This window comes from Pinus tabuliformis, chromosome 3_1, assembly GCF_031772625.1.
Source record: "Pinus tabuliformis cultivar Carrire ecotype Pingquan chromosome 3_1, CPIR1, whole genome shotgun sequence".
NCBI classification, from domain to species: domain Eukaryota; kingdom Viridiplantae; phylum Streptophyta; class Pinopsida; order Pinales; family Pinaceae; genus Pinus; species Pinus tabuliformis.
Genome location: NC_142301.1, coordinates 504958497 through 504977963, shown reverse-complemented (window position 1 = coordinate 504977963; position 19467 = coordinate 504958497). Strand labels below are relative to the sequence as shown.

At 35.5% G+C, this 19467-nt stretch overlaps 1 protein-coding gene across 3 annotated transcripts; it reads left to right on the top strand.

Moving 5' to 3' along the window:
- Positions 1 to 4865: 4865 nt before the first annotated feature.
- LOC149188020 (nucleosome assembly protein 1;2-like) lies at positions 4866 to 11857 on the top strand. Of its 3 annotated transcripts, none has more exons than XM_089411541.1 (13): positions 4870 to 5103; positions 6941 to 6984; positions 7148 to 7243; positions 9313 to 9405; positions 9555 to 9642; positions 9809 to 9870; positions 10054 to 10179; positions 10302 to 10360; positions 10450 to 10627; positions 10827 to 10870; positions 10965 to 11163; positions 11296 to 11316; positions 11411 to 11857. In XM_089411541.1, exons 1-13 carry the CDS (start codon positions 5019 to 5021, stop codon positions 11474 to 11476), a joined length of 1161 nt encoding a protein of 386 aa, XP_089267667.1. In that variant the 5' UTR covers positions 4870 to 5018; the 3' UTR covers positions 11477 to 11857. The 3 variants fall into 3 exon arrangements, with proteins under 3 accessions (XP_089267668.1, XP_089267667.1, XP_089267666.1); XM_089411540.1 differs by having other exon boundaries at positions 7133 to 7243; XM_089411542.1 differs by lacking the exon at positions 11296 to 11316 and having other exon boundaries at positions 4866 to 5103; positions 7133 to 7243.
- The last annotated feature ends 7610 nt before the right edge of the window (positions 11858 to 19467 follow it).

Genomic DNA, 19467 nt, shown 5'->3' with positions numbered 1-19467 from the left:
ATATCTATATCTATATATCTATATCTATATATATATATATATATATATATATATATATATATATATATATATATATCTTGACTTGGGTGTAGATTTAACCAAATTGAAAGAAACCTAGTTCATTACGAGTGCAGTGGAGTTGAAGTTTGTGATCAATCAAAATTTATGACATGGATGCTAATTGCACTGCCAACTCATCGTCAAAGGAATTCGTCAAAATGACTCTTGAGTTGATTTTCAAGGTTTCGGTAGGGTTCACCATTGCTTGGGTAGCAAATTCATCCATTGAGGAATTGTTGGAGCATAAAACATGAAAATAACTTACCTCCATGAGGGATTCCAATCTTGATCGTATACATCAGATTATTGATTGGAGTTGAGGATCGGAGGGAGAAGTCTTATAATGAAGCGAGACTATTATCAAGATTCCTTATAGCAAGGCATATGCCTTTGTTTAGTATTTAGAAGTGTCTTTGAGACTCGAAGAAAAGGTTGTGTCTCTTATTCCTTATGGGTGATAAATCACCCCTGCACCTGCGAGCCCTTGAGACTCCCAGTTTTAAACAATAATTATTTATACATATTGATACACTACTTTTTATTTGTAAATTTATTGTTAGTTACGAAGAAGGAGAATTGAGAAAAACATCATTCTTAATTTAGAAACAAAAACAAAAATTTGTAATATTTATATTAGAAATAGGCTACAATAGAGCTAGATGGAATAACAACACAAAAAATATGTTTCCTCTCAACAAAAATCAACATAACTATCAAGTAGTATGCGCCAGGTACAAAAAGATTCAAATTATCCTCTGTAGAGGATTTCAAAAAACTTATGATATTATAGATTCTAAAAAGGAAACCTAATATTAATATTGCTCTACATAACATATGTAAAACTTATGAAAAACATACTTATTAAGGGGCCCATCTTGACCAAAATTAGTGAGATGTGATTCTTGATTGGTGAGGTCCATGTCTTCAATCAATCGATAATATGTTTCTTGTTCCTTTAGATTGTTAGGAGTAAAATTCATTGACATTTTGTAATTCAAGGTTGTTAAGTGGAAACCTTTGTTGAGGTTGTATACCATATGACTTGACATTGAGCATTTAAATTTTGGAACTTGGATCTGCCCTTTTTTGATACACTAGGGTGTCCATGACCACTGCATTTTGGGATATGTATTGATGTTCATTCTTGTGTTAACCTCAGTTGTCACCAAGAATATAAACGTTCTATTGTTGTACATGGAATCTCATGCCTACAACATACTTTGTGCATTTATTGAATTCCCCTATAATCCATGTCGCAAATCTTCCATGCATACTCAAATAGAGGGTAGAGAAAAACCACCCAAATGAGTGATTCCAAAAGGACAATTTGGGCCTTTTTAAAAAACAGACACAATAAGTAGCCAATAGGTTGAAATGTTAATCCAAGAGGGAAGATACATAACAAACACAAGATAACACAACATACACAAGAGAGATACAAACACATAGTGGACATAAATAGCTAGTCCAAGTGTCACATCCTAAAGTCATTCAAAATCCGTAACTTGGTATTCAAAACCTCCCTCAATAAGAGTCTAAATTGATTCAAATGAAGAAACTCAAGACCTTTAATTCCAATGCTATGAATCAAGGACTCCAAACAAACACTAATGCACTGAACAATAATAAGAATAGAGCTCAAAGAAAACACCAAAGCTTAACACTAGATGATGATAACAAGCAACAAAGATTGATCCAAAACCATTGTGAAAACACTAAAGATCTTCACAAGAGTTCAAAAGGGAGTGCTTATTTGAAATTTTCATTGAAACATAACCAACCTCCACTAATTGTCCTCATTGGATAAAGCATCTACCCATTTGAGCCACAATCCTACCTTTTTTCTTGCATATTATCTATGTCAACTTCAAATTACTAGTTGAACATCAAGCATGGCATGTGTGGGGACATTGTGAGGGTGATGCACATTGCATCCCACCTCCATCTAGTTACATTACAATGGCTTAGTTGTGCTGACATCTGTTGTCTAATGAGTTTGATATGTGGTACCATGTTTAATTCACATTGATGGTGAATTCAAAGGATAGCTTGCAAATAAATAACCTAAGTTTTGCTCGGGCTTCCCTCGTTCAATTTCAAGACCTCGTTAGTCAGGGTGTTTTCTTAATGATTTAGAGCTCTCGAGACTTGGTAAAACGTTGATATCTTGAAATAAGAGAGTTCCCTATTTTATTCGAATGACGAGGCAGATTAGCTAACTGTGAGATGAGATTTTCTTGTTGTTAATGAGATTGATAATTATATTTGAATTACTAATAACAATCAATGTTCTCATTCTAGTTGTGTTTATAGATAAAAGTTCATGGAGAAGAGCATATGCCTTAGCGTGGTTGTCTTTGATTATCCTTAAACCCCATTTACAAGTAAGTTCTTATTCCCATCGGGATAAAAAATGATTCCCCTCACATCTGCCACCCTAAAAGCATTACTCCTACTTAAGAAAGCTGCAAGATTTAAATATCTTACTTCATATAATCAATATATGATATAGACCAAAAATCCCACATTATTGTATGTTTTATGTGTGAACAACGAGATTATCACTTGGAATTATTTATAGAGATAAATTGTGTTTTAAGAGTGAGAAATGTTAACATTTCGAGTGAATACTCCACCCATCACCAGATAGAAAAGAAAACATTTCAAGTGGACACTTCACCCATCATCAAATACAAAAGAAAACATTTGAAGTGGACACTCCACCCATCATGAAAGACAAAAGAATCTATGTAAAGATGTCATAAGAGAGTGTCATTTATTATACATGTAGTCTAATTAATAGATGAAATGACCATTTTTTGGAGTCATTTTCAAGTTAATTTTACCCAAAATCTAGTAGAGATTTTTAAGAATCATAAGTTTAAGTGTTTAATTTGCAAAGTTCGAGTGCCTCAAGGTTTTTTTAGAGTACTGAATCCATTTATGTATTCAAAAGTGCTTTTAAATAATGAGAAATCACAATCTTGCTCAAAATGGTATTGAGTAATTATGACCAAAAAGACTATTTTATCTATTAATTAAACTAACCCTCCATACAACTTGAGTGAGTCTAATGGTTAAGTACACGCGTTTCCTCCTAAGAGGTCACAAGTTCAAAACTAGAGGGGGGTAGAGTATATATGCCTTCGTAGACTTAGTAGTCAAAATCATTGCGCGGAGGTGGGTCCCTTGTCCCACAAACAAGGGAGTCTCATACACCAATAATCACTGCATGGAGGTAGGTCCATTGTCCCACAAACAAGGGAGTCTCATACACCAATGTGGTGTATGTGCGGAGGTGGGTCCATTGTCCCACAAACAAGGCAGTCTCATACACTAATGTGGTGTCTGGCTTGGTCGTGACCTTAAAATTGGATAATCATAATAATTTAATAATAAAAAGTAATATATTATATAATAACATAATTTAACTAAACAATTTTGAAAACTATCACTTAATAACAATCCTCTCACAAAACTAAGTGGACAAAAAATGCAAACATGTCACTTCTTAAGTAATTCAATTTTAATGGAAGCAATAAGAACAAACCGACATTCACCAGCTTAGAAAACTTCATAATCTTCCCTACACCACACATATAAAAAAATTATTTAATTTTTAAATCTATTATTTTTATTATAAATAAAATATTTCATATTTTATATATTTAGCAAAGGGTTTTGAATTGATCATTTTGTGTTTTTTTTTACAAGTGGGAAAACCTATCATAACTTGGTTGTCAAACCACAGAGAGCAATAAAAACAAACCCACATCCACCAACCTAGAAAACTTCATAATCTTCCATACACCACACATATAAAAAATTACTTAATTTTTAAATCTATTATTTTTATTATAAATAAAATATTTCATATTTTATATATTTAAAAATGGGTTTTGAATTTATCATTTTGTATATTTTTACAGGTGGGAAAACCTATCATAACTTAGTTGTCAAACCACAGAGAGCAATAAAAACAAACCCACATCCACCAACCTAGAAAACTTCATAATCGTCCATACACCACACATATAAAAAATTACTTAATTTTTAAATCTATTATTTTTATTATAAATAAAATATTTCATATTTTATATATTTAAAAATGGGTTTTGAATTTATCATTTTGTATTTTTTTACAGGTGGGAAAACCTATCATAACTTAGTTGTCAAACTGCAGAGTGGACAAACATCTCTAGCTGTTATCCGCGAATCCATGAATGCTGACTCATCACCGCTATTCAAGGAAAACCACCCACTTAGAATAACCCGCTAGTGATCTATAAAGAGTAAGCTTTCCCTCCTCCCATATAACTCTCGTCTTGAACAATTAACATATTTCTATAATCCCAAAAAAAATAATTTTTAACCAAACAAAAAAAGCCCAATTGATCATTTTGTTATATGAATCGTTGAATTATTATTAACTTTTTAAAATATAAAAAATATCAAAATATTACCATTAAGATTCAAATCTGGAAAATATTTACCTATAAATACGGACTAGGTGAGGTGCAAAAAATCTAAATAATACAAGAAATAAAAAAGTAATATTTCCAAGAAACACTTGTAAAGGAGTGGTTAGGATGTAAGAGACCTGGTAAGTAACTAATATTCTTTGTAAAGGTTTAGGGCTTATTTGTCATGCATTATTATTATAAAACAATTATTATGCGGCAGAACGTGTGTGTGGCGGGAAGAGAAGGGAAGGCGAGCCAGGTATCATAATCCGATGAGGGCAAGATGACGCCAAATGAAATGTAATTTCAATGAATTTGATTTCAACACGGCAATTTATAATTTTAGTTATCAAAGCCTTCCTCCATCCACATTCGAAGCCTCCACACACACATAAACCGAGCGAGGGTTTTGAAGTTGCACTCATTGTTCTTGCTTTGTTCCACTCTTAGACGTCGCAATTTCCGCAGCTTCTTTAGTAGAAATAAGGGCTTAGGATGAGCAAACAAGGAGGCTCTGAAGAACAGCTCGCGCCCTACAGCATGGCAGATCTCGGCTCCGCCCTGCCTACTGGTTCTGCAGGTAACTCTGCTTATGAAACTTCTTACAGACTCTGTTCGCACGATTCTTTAGCTGCGGTTTTGGCATTTTTGAAGCCATGTGTTAAGGCTCTGTGTTTTATCTGTATTTTGCCGTTTTCTTAAAATCTTTAATATTATCCAATCGTGAAGTCTATCTAGTGGTAGTCTTCGGGGTTTCAAAAGATTCAAGGTCACGGGTTCGACTAGCGTCGATGTCAGGGACGCCGTAGATCCGCCGTCTCTCTGTGGCGGCTATAAAATACCGTAACTTCATCTAATGATCTTCTGCTTTTCGAAGCTCTTTCAGCTATTCGATTATTTTTCTTATGGATGTTCTGTATGGTTTCAAACCCTAAGGGCTCGCCTTACCAGCTTGCGCAGGCCGAATATAAAAGTTCGCACAGTTAATTTTTTTCAAGCACTGGGACCATTATTCACTGGGGTTCTAATTTTTTGTTTTTTGTTTTTACAATTGAGATGATTTTCTCAGCAGTTTCATAGTGTCGTACTGTTCACAGTCTAAAGTTAAAATGGCTATGATAGGCATCGCCTGCAATTGAGCCTGGATATTCGTGAAGGTGCCAATTGTTTGATACCGAGATTCTTAATATTCCCCAATATTCTCATAGATAAGTCTATACAAAAATATGCATCTTTCTTCTTTATTTAATAAAGACATGTGCTCATTGTAAGATAAAATTATAGAAGGTTTGACAGAAACATATTTCTTTTTAAATATTAAAGAAATGCATCGCTTAATCAGCCGGGAATTTGTTGTAGGTTAGGTTGCTTTGAATGTTGAGGTTTCAATCTCCGCACTAGTAGCGGTGGTAGTTAGCCTCTCTGGCATCTCTGCATTTAAACACAGAGATGTGAAAGCAAGCTTGGTTTTGGTTATAGAATCAAGCTTTTAGAACTATGCACCTAAAGATTCCAATAGTTCTGTGGTCACGAATGATTTAAAGAAACAACCTTAATAACGAATAAAGCTGTCCAATTTCAAAGCTTCAGGGACTTGTAGCAGATCTTATTCTGCATGTTTGTGCGTCGCAGTCGTTTTTCGTTATTTGTGCAGTCTGTTATTGCTGTAGCATATCTGGATGTCTATGTGTCGTTTGAAATATCCCAGAGATACCTCTTTACATGCTGCTACTCTGATAAATTCAAACACAGAATGGCCATTGCGTCCTTGTCTCACTGGTGAGGTGGACGGATTATTAATTCGTTTGCGGGGGTTTCATTCTTGTTATGGTGTGTCTGGCCTTATTGGAAAAAGGTCTTAAAGGGACGATGTAGGGTGTATTTCCCCGGTGATTTTAGCGAAATAGTTACCACTTAGCCCTCTCTCGTAGGCCAACTGAAGTCTATGCAATGGGGTGCAACCCTCAACATATTTGCCTTTGTGCCTACCTACTTGTCCATGGGGTGTGCTTCGCGAGGCACTTTCAATTTTCAAAAACCATACATACCAGTATGCAAGATCAGTCTATTGTGTTCTTAACTTCTTAGGCGTATGCAAGTACCGCCTATTGTGTTCATTGCAGCATAACCCGGGGGGATTCGGGATGTCTTTTTTGTTTCACCTTGCATTCTGGTTATGTGCCTCAAGCATGGTTTTTTAATGAAAAAAGACATACTTTCTCTATTTGTTACTGCATTTATGTTGTCACTGGTATGATCTAGGATAGCAGAATGTACCTTCTTTACGTGTGTTGCCAAAGTTCCATTTTTTGTTTTTGTCTACATATTGTAGAAAGAATTTTCGTTTCTGCACCGTTTTTTCTTGTCATGTCAGCTTTCTTTTATATTTTCTTATAAGTTTACACTTTTGATGTCAGCTTTAAGTGCTGAGGACCGTGCTGGTTTGGTCAATGCTTTGAAGGTATTCAAAACTACTTTAATAACCTGTCTTCTCAGTATTATTATGTGAAGTTTTTCCTTGATGAAATTCTTCTGGAAATATTGACAAAGCCAACTTACATATCTATAGTCTGTACCTAAATTAGCAATTCATGAATCACAACATATAGTTGGCTGTGCTGCAGGATAAGTTGCAACATCTTGCTGGACAGCAATCTGGTTTTCTTGATTCTCTTTCACCCGTTGTTAAAAACAGAGTGTCAGCTTTGCAAGAGATTCAGGTGCGTTTCAGTGTGATTAAAAGATATCTATTTTGCATTTGTTTGTAGGTTTTGCCTTTATTGTAGTCTTCTGCATCAGTGGAATGCAAATTATTTTGCATTTGTTTGTAGGTTTTGCCTTTATTGTAGTCTTCTGCATCAGTGGAATGCAAATTACAAGAATGTTCAAGTTATAATATAAGGTTTAATCAGTAAAATTTTGTAAAATTTGTTTAAAAAGTAATGTTTTGAATTTCTCAAGTCCTCAGACATGCTTGTTATCATCAAAATGATAGTTCAATTGCAGTGCTGACGAGCAATGTTTCTTATCCATGATCCATGACAAAAATTGTACATTTGAAATCAGCTATTGGACATGACTATATTGAAAACATGTAACGTGTGATACAAGGCAAAATGCTTGCTTTTTTATATGTAAATACACAGTAAAAATTATTTATTGAGCCGAGAGGCTCACTCTACAGCCCATTATGATCTGTAAGCATGTCTCTCCCTCATCAGAGAGGATCTGTAAGCATGTCTGTTCGTAATCAAAGTTGAAATTTTGCTCATGCCGGCAAAAAAACTATATACAAAAAAATTTGCAAGTGAAGAAATTGGATCCCATGTTAGATCCATATTTAAGATGGATCCATGCTGGTATTTACCATGAGTCCTGCTGGTTACCTTAAGTGCAAAGAAATATTTCCACAAATTAGTACCACGATGGGGTCCAAGGTCTCATATAGTTTCATGATGCTTTGAATCAAGCTCTCATATCTTCTAATATTTTGAAACAACAGTTTCCTGATATGTGGATTTCATATAGTTTCATAATGCTTTGAATCAAGCTTTCATATCTTCTAATATTTTGAAACAACAGTTTCCTGATATGTGGATTTACTGAGAGGAGTATTAGACTCTGTAGAGACTATTAAAAAACATTGTATATTAGAATGCCAACAGCAAGAATTCACATACCAGTAGTTGATTCCTTTAATCTAGATCAACTTTCCAAAAAATTTACATATCTAGAAGGCGTGAACCACTTTTTGGAGCAGTGTCAACACCATTCAGATCTCTGATATCCGTGGATATGGCCAGCACAAATTTTTTTAGGCATTGTGCACTTTCAAATGCTAGTTCGGGTAAATGCAAAACATAGATAGCAAGACATTAGAAGGTGTGGGCCTTCCATTAGAATGCATAGGAGAACTAATTGTTAGGTTTGCTTCTCCTTGCATTTTATTTTTTTCTTGATGACTTCCTGTTTTGGTGTTATATGTTCATGGAGAACTTGCAAGTGGAAGGAGACTTCTCACTTGATGCTTCTTTCTGAGAGTTGAGCAAGGTCACTTCCCATCGAGCAAATCTTGCTCTTTGGAATCGATTGGCTATTATAGACGACCTTGACGCTATCTCAACTGATGCTGCCAGTGCCAAAATATTTCCAAATATATCCTGTCAGTCACTCTTTGATGATTAGTTTTCTTGGGGTTATTTCTTGCTTCTTATCTGGTTAGGTCATCCAGTGATTATGTATGTAAGCTGAAGCTGCAAATCTTGCTCAGGGTGGCTCATTGACTGGTTCTTCAACTAGAAAATTAGAACCAATTCTGAAAGGTTGAATTTTTTTAACAAGGTAGTGTTACTCTGAGAAAATTCTAGTGAGGCATATGTGAAGGTGTTTCAGTTAGTGACACGGAAACAATAGCTGATGCCAATATCCGAGACAGATTTTACTCAAATGCCACATTTCTGTTCCCTCTTTTGTTAACTCTTGAAAACACGTTAACAGAATGTGCTTTTATTCTTAGTTCTGATTGAGCATTGTTGCCTTGAAACGGGTAGCTCTGTTTAGTTTTACTCTCTGCAAATTTCATTATGCATCATTGTAGTTTAGAGCAGCTTGCAAGTAAATGATATAGGTGCCATGGCACTCAATAATGCATACAGGTTGCATTTCCCCACTGTCTGTCAGAGTTTTGCAAAGTAGTTTATGGCAATATATGGTAGATTCTTGCATGTTTTTCTTGACAAGAGTTTTTTTTGTTTGTTATGTGAGTTTCTGAAATATTTTAATATTGCAGAGCAAGCATGATGAACTTGAAGCAAAATTCTTTGAGGAAAGAGCAGCGTTGGAAGCTAAATATCAGAAGTTGTATGAACCACTATATGCAAAGGTATTCTTCTCATTGCACAGCTATTATTTGAAATTTCATCATAATGCATCATAATCTCTTGTATTACTGTGATTGCTTACTGTTTCAAGTTCAGAGTCATGTTTACTTGTGGTGCAAGTCTTTGATAGCTTATTGAAATGGTTCTCCAGCGTTTTGAAATTGTAAATGGTATCAATGATGTTGAAAGTAAGGACGAGTCTGAGAATAATGCTTCAACTGATGAGAACAGAGAAGAAGGTAAACTGATATTAGAAACTATGTATTTTTCTCATTCATCTATAGTGATTGTATCCTACGATGAGGCCTGTGGATGGTACCACCTGAAGATAGTTATAGTGCAATTTGAATGCTATGGTTTGTTTTTTGGATCGTTCCTGCATTTTGACCTGCTTTCTTTCTCTAGAAAAAGGAGTTCCCGAGTTTTGGCTCACTGCAATGAAGACCAACGAAGTGCTTTCTGTACAGGTGAAAGTTTTTCCCTTTTTGTTGTTTGTCCTGGTTTAATTTTCCATGTTTTAGTTAGTGCAGGAAATATTGAAAAAACCTGGGGCTTTTACCAATTCAAATTTTTGCTGCCATAAATTACTTGTAGTTTTCATACAAGTGAATTGAATTGCGATATTTCTGTGGTCTGTAATTGGTTTTCAGATAACAGACCGTGATGAAGGTGCTTTGAAGTATCTGAAGGATATTAAGTGGTGCAGAATTGATAACCCCAAGGGTTTCAAGATTGATTTTTACTTTGACACGAATCCATTTTTCAAGAATTCTGTGGTAAGAAAAATAAGTAAAGGGATGCCTGAAGTTTTTTAATCAGTATTTTACCCTAATAGATATTTTGTTTCGCAGTACTTTTCGCAATGAATCTGGTTTTGACTTGCCAATAATGCTTGCAGTTGACGAAGACTTACCACATGATTGATGATAATGAACCCATTTTGGAGCGGGCAATAGGGTAAGACGAACTAGACATTCTCTTGAAACAATCGTTTTCATTTGGCATTCAGTGCCTCAATAGTTAACTGGGATTCTCTCACTCTGTAGGACAGAGATTGACTGGTATCCGGGAAAAAATCTAACACAAAAGCTTATGAAGAAGAAGCCAAAGAAAGGAGCCAAAAATGCAAAGCCTGTGACAAAAACAGAACAGTGTGAAAGCTTCTTTAATTTCTTTAGTCCACCACAAGTTCCAGATGATGACGAAGAACTCGATGAAGAAACTGTAAGTGAATGGTGGTTTTCTACGTTGAGCTTAACGTGTGATTTGCTGCAAAGAGGATGGTGGCATTACATTCCTTTTTGTGGCTGCTCATGTTAGAAATTAGTTATATCTATTGGCTAGTGGGTTTAGCTGATATCGAAGTCACTGGTATCTCACAGCATGTAGTTACCAACTTTGACTGTTTTTTTTTGTTCTGTAGGCTGAGAGCCTCCAGGATCTGATGGAGCAGGACTATGACATTGGGTAGGCCTCTTGCGTGAAAATGGTGGTTTGCTGTTTTTGACTTGTACTTGGTTATATTCTCATGATGTGTTATGATTTTCTGCATATATTGCAGTTCAACTATAAGGGATAAGATAATTCCACATGCTGTGTCATGGTTTACTGGTGAGGCTTGCCAGTTGGATGAGTTAGAGGAAGTTGATGAAGAAGACGATGAAGACGAGGAAGACGGGGATGAAGATGAGGACGAGGATGACGAAGAAGAAGAAGATGACGAGGACGAGGAAGAAGAAGAAGATGTTAAACCAAGAAAGGTAAAGCTTTTACCCAGATTTTTACCTTTTTCATTTAGTCATACAGGTTATTCTTGTCTTCTCTATTCAGGTTTTGTTTCGTAGAAAATTTCCTGGAGTATCTAATTCTTTTATATCGTTTGAATTACGCAGTCACGTCAACCTGCACCCAAGGTGAGATACGGCTTCTGTCTAGGAATATCTTACCCATTATTTAGATGTTTACATTGAATGATTAATGTTGATGGTTCATTTTTACTTGTTTCAGAAAGGCGGCATTGTACAAAGAAGCGGACCTGCTGGAGAGCAGCCTCCTGAGTGCAAGCAACAATAAAGCACAGAAGATGTTCTATATTACCAGGCAATTGTGTGTGGCCGTGTATTTGTCCCAATTTCATTCTCTTACTGAAGGCTTTTTCGGGATGTCTCTGGAAATGAAAGGAATTTCAGTGTTGTTGGAGCACATCTGCGATTAGTTTATTTTAGGACTTTAAATGGTATCCCCAAGCTATGCTTTGTAATTCATTTTGTTATGATTTGAATTTGCAGCGTTGTAGACATCATAACAGTGTTACTATTAGAAAGATTTAGAACTTATTCATTTGAATGGAAGGTGTATTCAATTTCCAAGGGCCCCAGCTGGTCTTCTGGATTGTGAAGAGGGCTTTTGTTGGTGCCTCCAAATTTTGTCCAGTGAAAATATAAATTATTAGTAGCTCGGAGTTGGTTGCTTTTCTGGCAAACTGCAATGGGTGAACTTGTCTACCAGTTAAGTTATTTTATGAATTCATGCTTTACAGTTGAGTGTAGAGTGCGTTGGTATGTTGCAGGTTTTCGCTTAAGATGTACACCATTAACTGCATTGAATTGCAAATATTTCTCCGGTACAAGAACTGCCGAGGGTTTCCTGTTCCTTTCAGAGTTGTTATTGTTTACTGTTATTTATCTTTTAGCTCGAAGTTAACAATGAGACGCTTTGATGGCTGGCTTTTGAAACTGTAATAGCTGTCAGTGCTTCGTAGAAATTTTAGTCTGTATATATTTCGTTTTTGCTTTTGATTTTGCCTGTCTTTTGTTATTATCAAATACCAACAAATTCATGGTAAACTGGGAGTTTTCTACAGTGTATTTTCCAAAATACAATATTAGAAGGTACTATATTAATGTTGAGCACATCCTGGTACCCCTTTTTTCATTTTTGTGGGTCACAATGGAAATGCATGGTGTAAAACGGGGAAATCCATATTATAATGCCATGGTATTAGTTATTAAAGGGTCTATTTTTTTAAGCAAAAAGAAAGCTTCCTAGGTAGTACCTTGTATTTTGGTTTTTGGCATTTTCGTTGTGTAACTCTTTATATTTTGGTTTTAGGCTTTTTTTTTTGGGTTGAATTCTTTATATTTTGGTTTTTGGCAATTTTTTTGGTGTAATTCTTTATAGCTGGGTTTTATTTTTATTTTTGGTTTTTGTTGGGTGCCCATGCAACAACCATTATCATGAGAATAGTAAGGAACATTGTGGACATAATGTGAACTCTTGTTTGCATAATCTATTAACCTAGTATTAATATCTTTGAAGCATTCAATGAGGAAGATGTTTACACTTTTACCATGCTATGGAAAATCATGCATCTCTCAATCTAACCGCCCCAAGAGAGGTATATTGGATGACTAGTACATTGTAACAAAAGACATTACTATGAGATCTTAATTTTACGAAAAAATTTAAGATCCCATACCTCGAGGGGACTAAAGGGCCAGGTTTGTAACAAAAGACATTACTATGAGATCTTAATTTTACGAAAAAATTTAAGATCCCATGCCTCGAGGGGACTAAAGGGCCAGGTTTGTTATTGTAAAGAAATGGGTAATTGTGGAGATGAAAATAGTAGCAAAGGAAATAACATGACTTATTTAAAGGGTTTGATGATGTATTTGCTTGCAACTATCATTACCTTAAAAGGAGTGTTAAAAGAATATTGGAATATAAAAATTGAATCACAACTAGATGTAAAACTAATAATTCAAAAACCCTATAAAATGAATTTCAAGTACACAACCTATTATCACAAAAAATTACAGCAAAAACTTTCAATAATAATCTCTACGACTTTAGAAGTCAATGGTCAGTGTTATTGAAGAATATGAAGCTTATTCTTGATGGTAATACAACTGGTAGGAAAAACCATCAATGAAACCCAATATGATATGCACTTATATTTCTTCTATGGTTACACAATTCTTGATCTGTTTTTGTTTATCTACATTAAACCAACCTTCTCAATATCCATGTATTTCTCTCCTTTTATTATATGGAATCTGCATAAAAATATATTCATCTTTTCCCCATTAATTTGGGATTTGAAATGTATAATCCGCCATTCTTGGGTATATTTCCAATGCTTTTGGGAAATTCTTCAATTTTTGCTCCCCTGATGAAAATTTCATATTTCCTTCAATTCCCTTGGACGTTTCATTAGATCACTATTATCCACATTCTTTATTGGATTAACCATTTTTGCTTCTATCCTTGAGTATGTTTTTGATATGTTGTGCATAAATTTCTTATTTTCATGAAAATTTCTTATTTTCATGAGTTCATGTCTGCGATATATAATCAAGTCCTCTACCAATGACATTTCCATGTGCATTACACCCTATTCATCGGGGTTTGGTTCTTACAACATTTGACTATGCTTTTACTACCTTATTACATTTTTCTAGAGGGACTAGTAATTCTCACGCGTTTTCTTTTACTACCTTATTACATTTTTCTAGAGGGACTAGTAATTCTCATGCGTTTTCTAGAGAACAATGATACTTTATTAGAACATTGTGTCTCTCATTTCACCATTGTATAAATTTAAGATCTCCTTATAGACTTTTAAATCATTTATTCCATGTGTATTCCGATGTTTTTTATTTGTTTGTTAGGTAATGTGAGATCTAAGATGATTGGCACATTTAACATGTAGCTTGAGTAATTGCGATCTAGGGGCATCTAAGATGTTAAAATCCCCTGGGGATCACACTTGGCTTGGGCCACACCATTTCTTAGTATGGTTAGAATTTTTCCCATGAGGTTTTGAATCAATGACATTTTCACCAGTGCCTTAATAGAACACTTTGTCACTCTCATAGTGCCTTAAGAGAGAACCTTGTCACCATCTTTTCTACACCCTGTGGGAAGACATGTACTATGTTATATATGAGCCTCGCTATAAATTAATCTATCAATTATATTATTGATATGTCATAACCAAATTTTCTAATTAAGTATATGATTATGGCATGATATGGGCTACACTTTCTCCTTTCATATTTCTCGTAAGTTAACAAATGCCAAGGGTGTTTGACTCAACAATAAGCCTTGCCAAGGGTGTTAGAATCAAACAATAAGCCTTTCTCACCATCTTATGTTTAAACCATGTTAAAGTCATCACAAACATCTTGGGGGTCCATTGGTATTTCATCAACCCTTCATCTCTAAATCGACACCCATACGTTTACATCATCAAATGTATAAATGCTAACCCAACCAATTGGATCACCATCTGAATTGAGTGGAGAAAAAAGAAATCACTGTGTAGAATCAATTTTTGTAATAAAAGACAACTAAAGCCATCTAGGGAAAGATCGACATGTGAACGCCACCTCTCCCTTCATCATGTTTATGAAAACAACATGGGAAGAGACAAAATTTAAGGTTGTCCTTAATAAAAACCATTAACTTTAACTTCTTGCAAACAAAAGGTGTCAAAACCTTTGAATATTGGTTGCTTAAATTTATGGTTCATAAGTGTTTTTGTTTTGTTTTGTTTGCTAAGTTGTTTGAGTCTTGAGATGACTGCACGCTTAATCTTTAGATTGAGAAACTTTGACCTGGGGGCATCTAAGATGTAAAAATCACCCGGGTGTCGCACCCAGCTTGGGCCACATCAACTCTCAACATGGTTGGATTTTTTCCCACAAATTTCCGAACCAATGACCTTCACATCACAAAGTGCCTTAATAATGCACCCCATCACTGTCTACTTTACGCCCCATGGGCTATGGACCATAAGTCTTTTATAGGGGTTTATTAATCCATTTACATTCTTTGAATAAAATTTCATTTCAAAACAATGGGAATGAATTCCTTGTCCTCTTGTTTTTCATTATTTTCTCTCCCAATTAAGATCCCATAGAGATTAGAAATTTCAAGAGTTTTTAGCACAATATAAAACCAATGGTAGCCCATGGGGAATAGCGCAATTGGTGATCACTGTGTTATGAAGTATTATGTAAATTGTGAAATTTAAGGTTCAAATCCCCCATGGGTATACAAGTTGCACTTTATCACTATTAGAAACATTACTAGATCACTATTAGAAACATTACTATCTTTATTTGCTTTGGTTTAGGTTTCAGTGGCTTGTGATATGGGAGCTACTTAGGTTTTAGTATAACATACCCAATCCCTACGTTAGCTTAAGGAGGTGGGGTTATAAAAAATCCCCTTTCTTCAATCACATTAAAACCCTTTTACAAGACCGTCATCGTCTTCTACTTGTTGAAATATTTCCAAAGATATAAGTTTCATCCAAATTAGAGCTTTGGAGACATAGTTATTCCCTTATGAAGATTCACTGTTCCAAGTGCCACATCCACATCTATACCATTGTCACATGGAAAATGCATGGAAATCCTTTGACCATGTGTCCCCACCATACAATGCCAAATTAGCCAACAAATGGGTGACATGTGGCAATCATTGCCCACATGTCACGACCATATGATGTCATGTCCTTTGGTGGACACATCATCATGCCAAATTCAAGATTTTCTTAAATCCTTTTCATAGCAATTTTTTGGAACTCTCTGTGAATCTAGATTGCTAGACATCCATATCTAGTTGGAACTTTCCAAACCTTCAAATTGATGTAGATCCCAAAAAGTGCTTGGTTAGCAAGTCAACATCTAGCTCTAAGAAATATTGAAAGCCTTAATAAACTAAAAACTAGGTTTATGGATTTTTGGGCTTCTGCAATCCACATTAGCTCTACCCCAACTACCCCTTGGTCTCCATCGCAACGCAAATGTGCCACTCTAATCCATGTCACCATGGCACGTTGACATGCCACATTGGCTACACTTCATCACACCATGTCACCAAAAACTTTCCTACATGCCACATCAACATGACATGTCATCATGCCATGTAACCATTCACCTTCTTGTAGGTTCTGGGAGTGCCCACTTGGACTCCATGGACTTCCACGTGGTCTACTACATTGGCATCCAAATTAAGGTTTTTGAACAAAACTATCTTGATGATTTTTCTAGATGCCCAAATTTCCAGTGCTTGACAATCTCTAGTGCTATCACTTAACACATTCTAGCTCCGTTTATTACACCAAAGAGAATATGGATCCCTTCTATTTTTTTTGTTCGATTGATAGAGAACTGGGCCAATAGGGCACCAAGAATTATAAGGAAGGGTCTCTGACATTGAAACCTAGTTTGTTTGATGGACCCTAAATGATAGAAGTGATATGGCCTTTGTCAACCTATAAAGTATTAACTAAGCACTGGGCCACTAGGACTTTCTTTCAACCTTAACCATTCTAATAATAGAATTTAGTCTTTGGTCCCTGAACAGGCCATCGGGAGAACTAACAAGGTTTCTAAAGAGATTGAAGGCAGATATGGTAAAAAAACCCTGTGCTTAAGCCGCCTTTACAGCTAAGCCCTAAGTTATGGTGCCCACCAATTCATGTGACCAGGGGATGCAGTGAAAACCATTGATCTTCGAATTTTAAAAGGGTTAATCCATGAAATTCAAAAGCTTTTGCTAAGCTTTTCAAGTCTGTTGCAAAGGTTTGAAACTGACTCCATCAAGGAAAAAAATTGTCTAAAATACCTCTGAAAGCTTAGAAGCCTTCAATAGCCTATAAAGATAGTCCAATTCATTGCTCAGGCCACTCCTCCAAGGAAGACATAGAGATGGCCCATGGCCAACTCCACCACCTCACCCCACTGAGTGAGGTTATGCCTACTCCTTTGGGGACTGCAACTTTACACTTCAACACCAAACTCTTACAAATAGGGAGGCTAGTATCTTGACTTACCTCTAGAGGAAATCAATGTCTCTTTTTACTAAAGAATTTTCAATTCTTCTCTCTTCAAATAGGGATACAATCTCAATTGTTCAATGCTGTTGTTGAACTGTAAATGACTTGGAACACTAATAGAATACATGAAGAGCCTTAAATATCAACTCATAAATTATACTTCACAAGCCACACATCTCACATTGAACACAAGGAAAACATACTCTAAGAGTAACTTTATATAAACTTTATTTCGCATGAGAAATAACACATAGTAATCCACATGATGTCATTACAACATACCTACTAATTGAACATAGTTGAAATAGTTATGAAACATTGAAAAAAATGTCATTTCATTGAAAGATAAGTAGTTACACTTATTTGTGTCACTTAAGTTTCATTGGAAACTAAATAAGGGAGAGCCAATGTCCACCCAACCATAGGCTCAACTACACTGTAGTTTTCTTGTAACTAGCCACCCCTTAGCTAGATTCGATGCCCTCAGAGGAAGTCTCACTCAGGGTTCAACAAGAGTCAACTTAGGTAGAGAACACAAAGACCATTCTCCTTCACGTTGAGGAATTGGTATTTTATCTTTCGACCATTGATGTAGGGCCAATTATAGTGATAGTATGGCCACCATGGCCTACATAACACAAAGGGAGTCCATTGATTAATCAATGCCTAAGTACTTCCCCTTTCTTATTTCCTAACATGCTTGGTTAAGACAAATTATTTGGAAAATTATCACGGTCTTCTAGATTAGGTTGAAGGCTTCCATAATAACCGCCTCATTCAAATTAGTTAGAAACACAATTCCACACAACACTGTAACTCATAAGTCTTTCTATCTCCTATTCACAATCACAGTTTCATCGTCCACGTGTGGTTATATCTCGTTCCATGTGTTTCTATAGTTCACATGGACTTCTTCACAATTCCTTTGCTCATTGAAATTTGGCACAACTCCCTCTCTCTCTCTCTCTTTGTGCTGCCCACAAACTACTCACCCACACATACACTTCCAACATCAGAATACGATCCCTTCCTTGGGTTGCACGGTCAATTTGAAATCTCTAGAATGGCTACACATCCCATACCTTTGGATTATTTTAATACCACTCCCATTCTTTTCATAATTGTTGGTAGTTAGGTAGTTCAACTACCAATTAAAAAATTAAAACATTTAATTGATGTAAGATAGGGTACTTCCAACCCCCCTTACAACTTCCCTCAAGAATCGGGATTCATGTTCACTACTCTTCTTCTTCATCTTTAGCAATATATATTAAATAAGAATGGATATCTACATCAATTAACTTTTTCAAGATGTTCATGTTGGCTCTCCCGACATTAGAAGCTTTAATTACAATTGCAAAACTTGGGGGTTTAAAAAGGGGTGTTATAATCCTCTCCCCCTTATAGGAACATCATTCTCGATTATCTTCTATCCATAATAGAATCTATGTACAAAAAAATGGGTATGCCATTTTCGTGGCATCCTCTAATTCCAATATTGCCTCATTTACCCAAAAATGTTTCCATTGCACCTTGATTTGCACGATGGATTTGTTATAGAGTAAGGTGTCCTTCCTATTGAGTATGCACCGAGGCTTTGGATAAAACTCTCCTTTGGGTTCCTCATGAATAACAACCCAATTAATAATATGATTAACATGATGCACATATTTATTAAGCAAACATACATGGAATACATCATGTATTATTATGGTACGAGGTAAGGAAAGCCTATATGCTATTGGTCCCTCTCTTTCTAGGATCTCAAAGTGTCCATAATAATGTGGTGCCAACTTAGCATATGATCCCACTTTAAAAAAAATCTTCCTTGGTTTGATCATGATATACACATGCTCCCCTACTTGATATTCCTTGTGGGTTTTGTTCTGATTTCCATAGCTTTTTTGTCTATCTTGCACCACCTTTAGATTCTGGTTGATCTTTATCACTTCCTTCAACATGTCTTGTCCAAGTGTAATCCTATCCACTATATTATCCCAATTGATTGGGATATTACATTTTCTGCCATATAGAACTTCAAAGGTACTCATCTTTAGTGATCCCTAGTAACTATTATTATAGGAAAAATCTACAAAAGATATGTAGCTTTACCACTTCTTGGGATGATATATAACATAGATCATTAACACATCCTCCAATGCTACGTTCACTATTTATGTTTGTACATTTTGTTTGAGGATGGTAAGTTGTG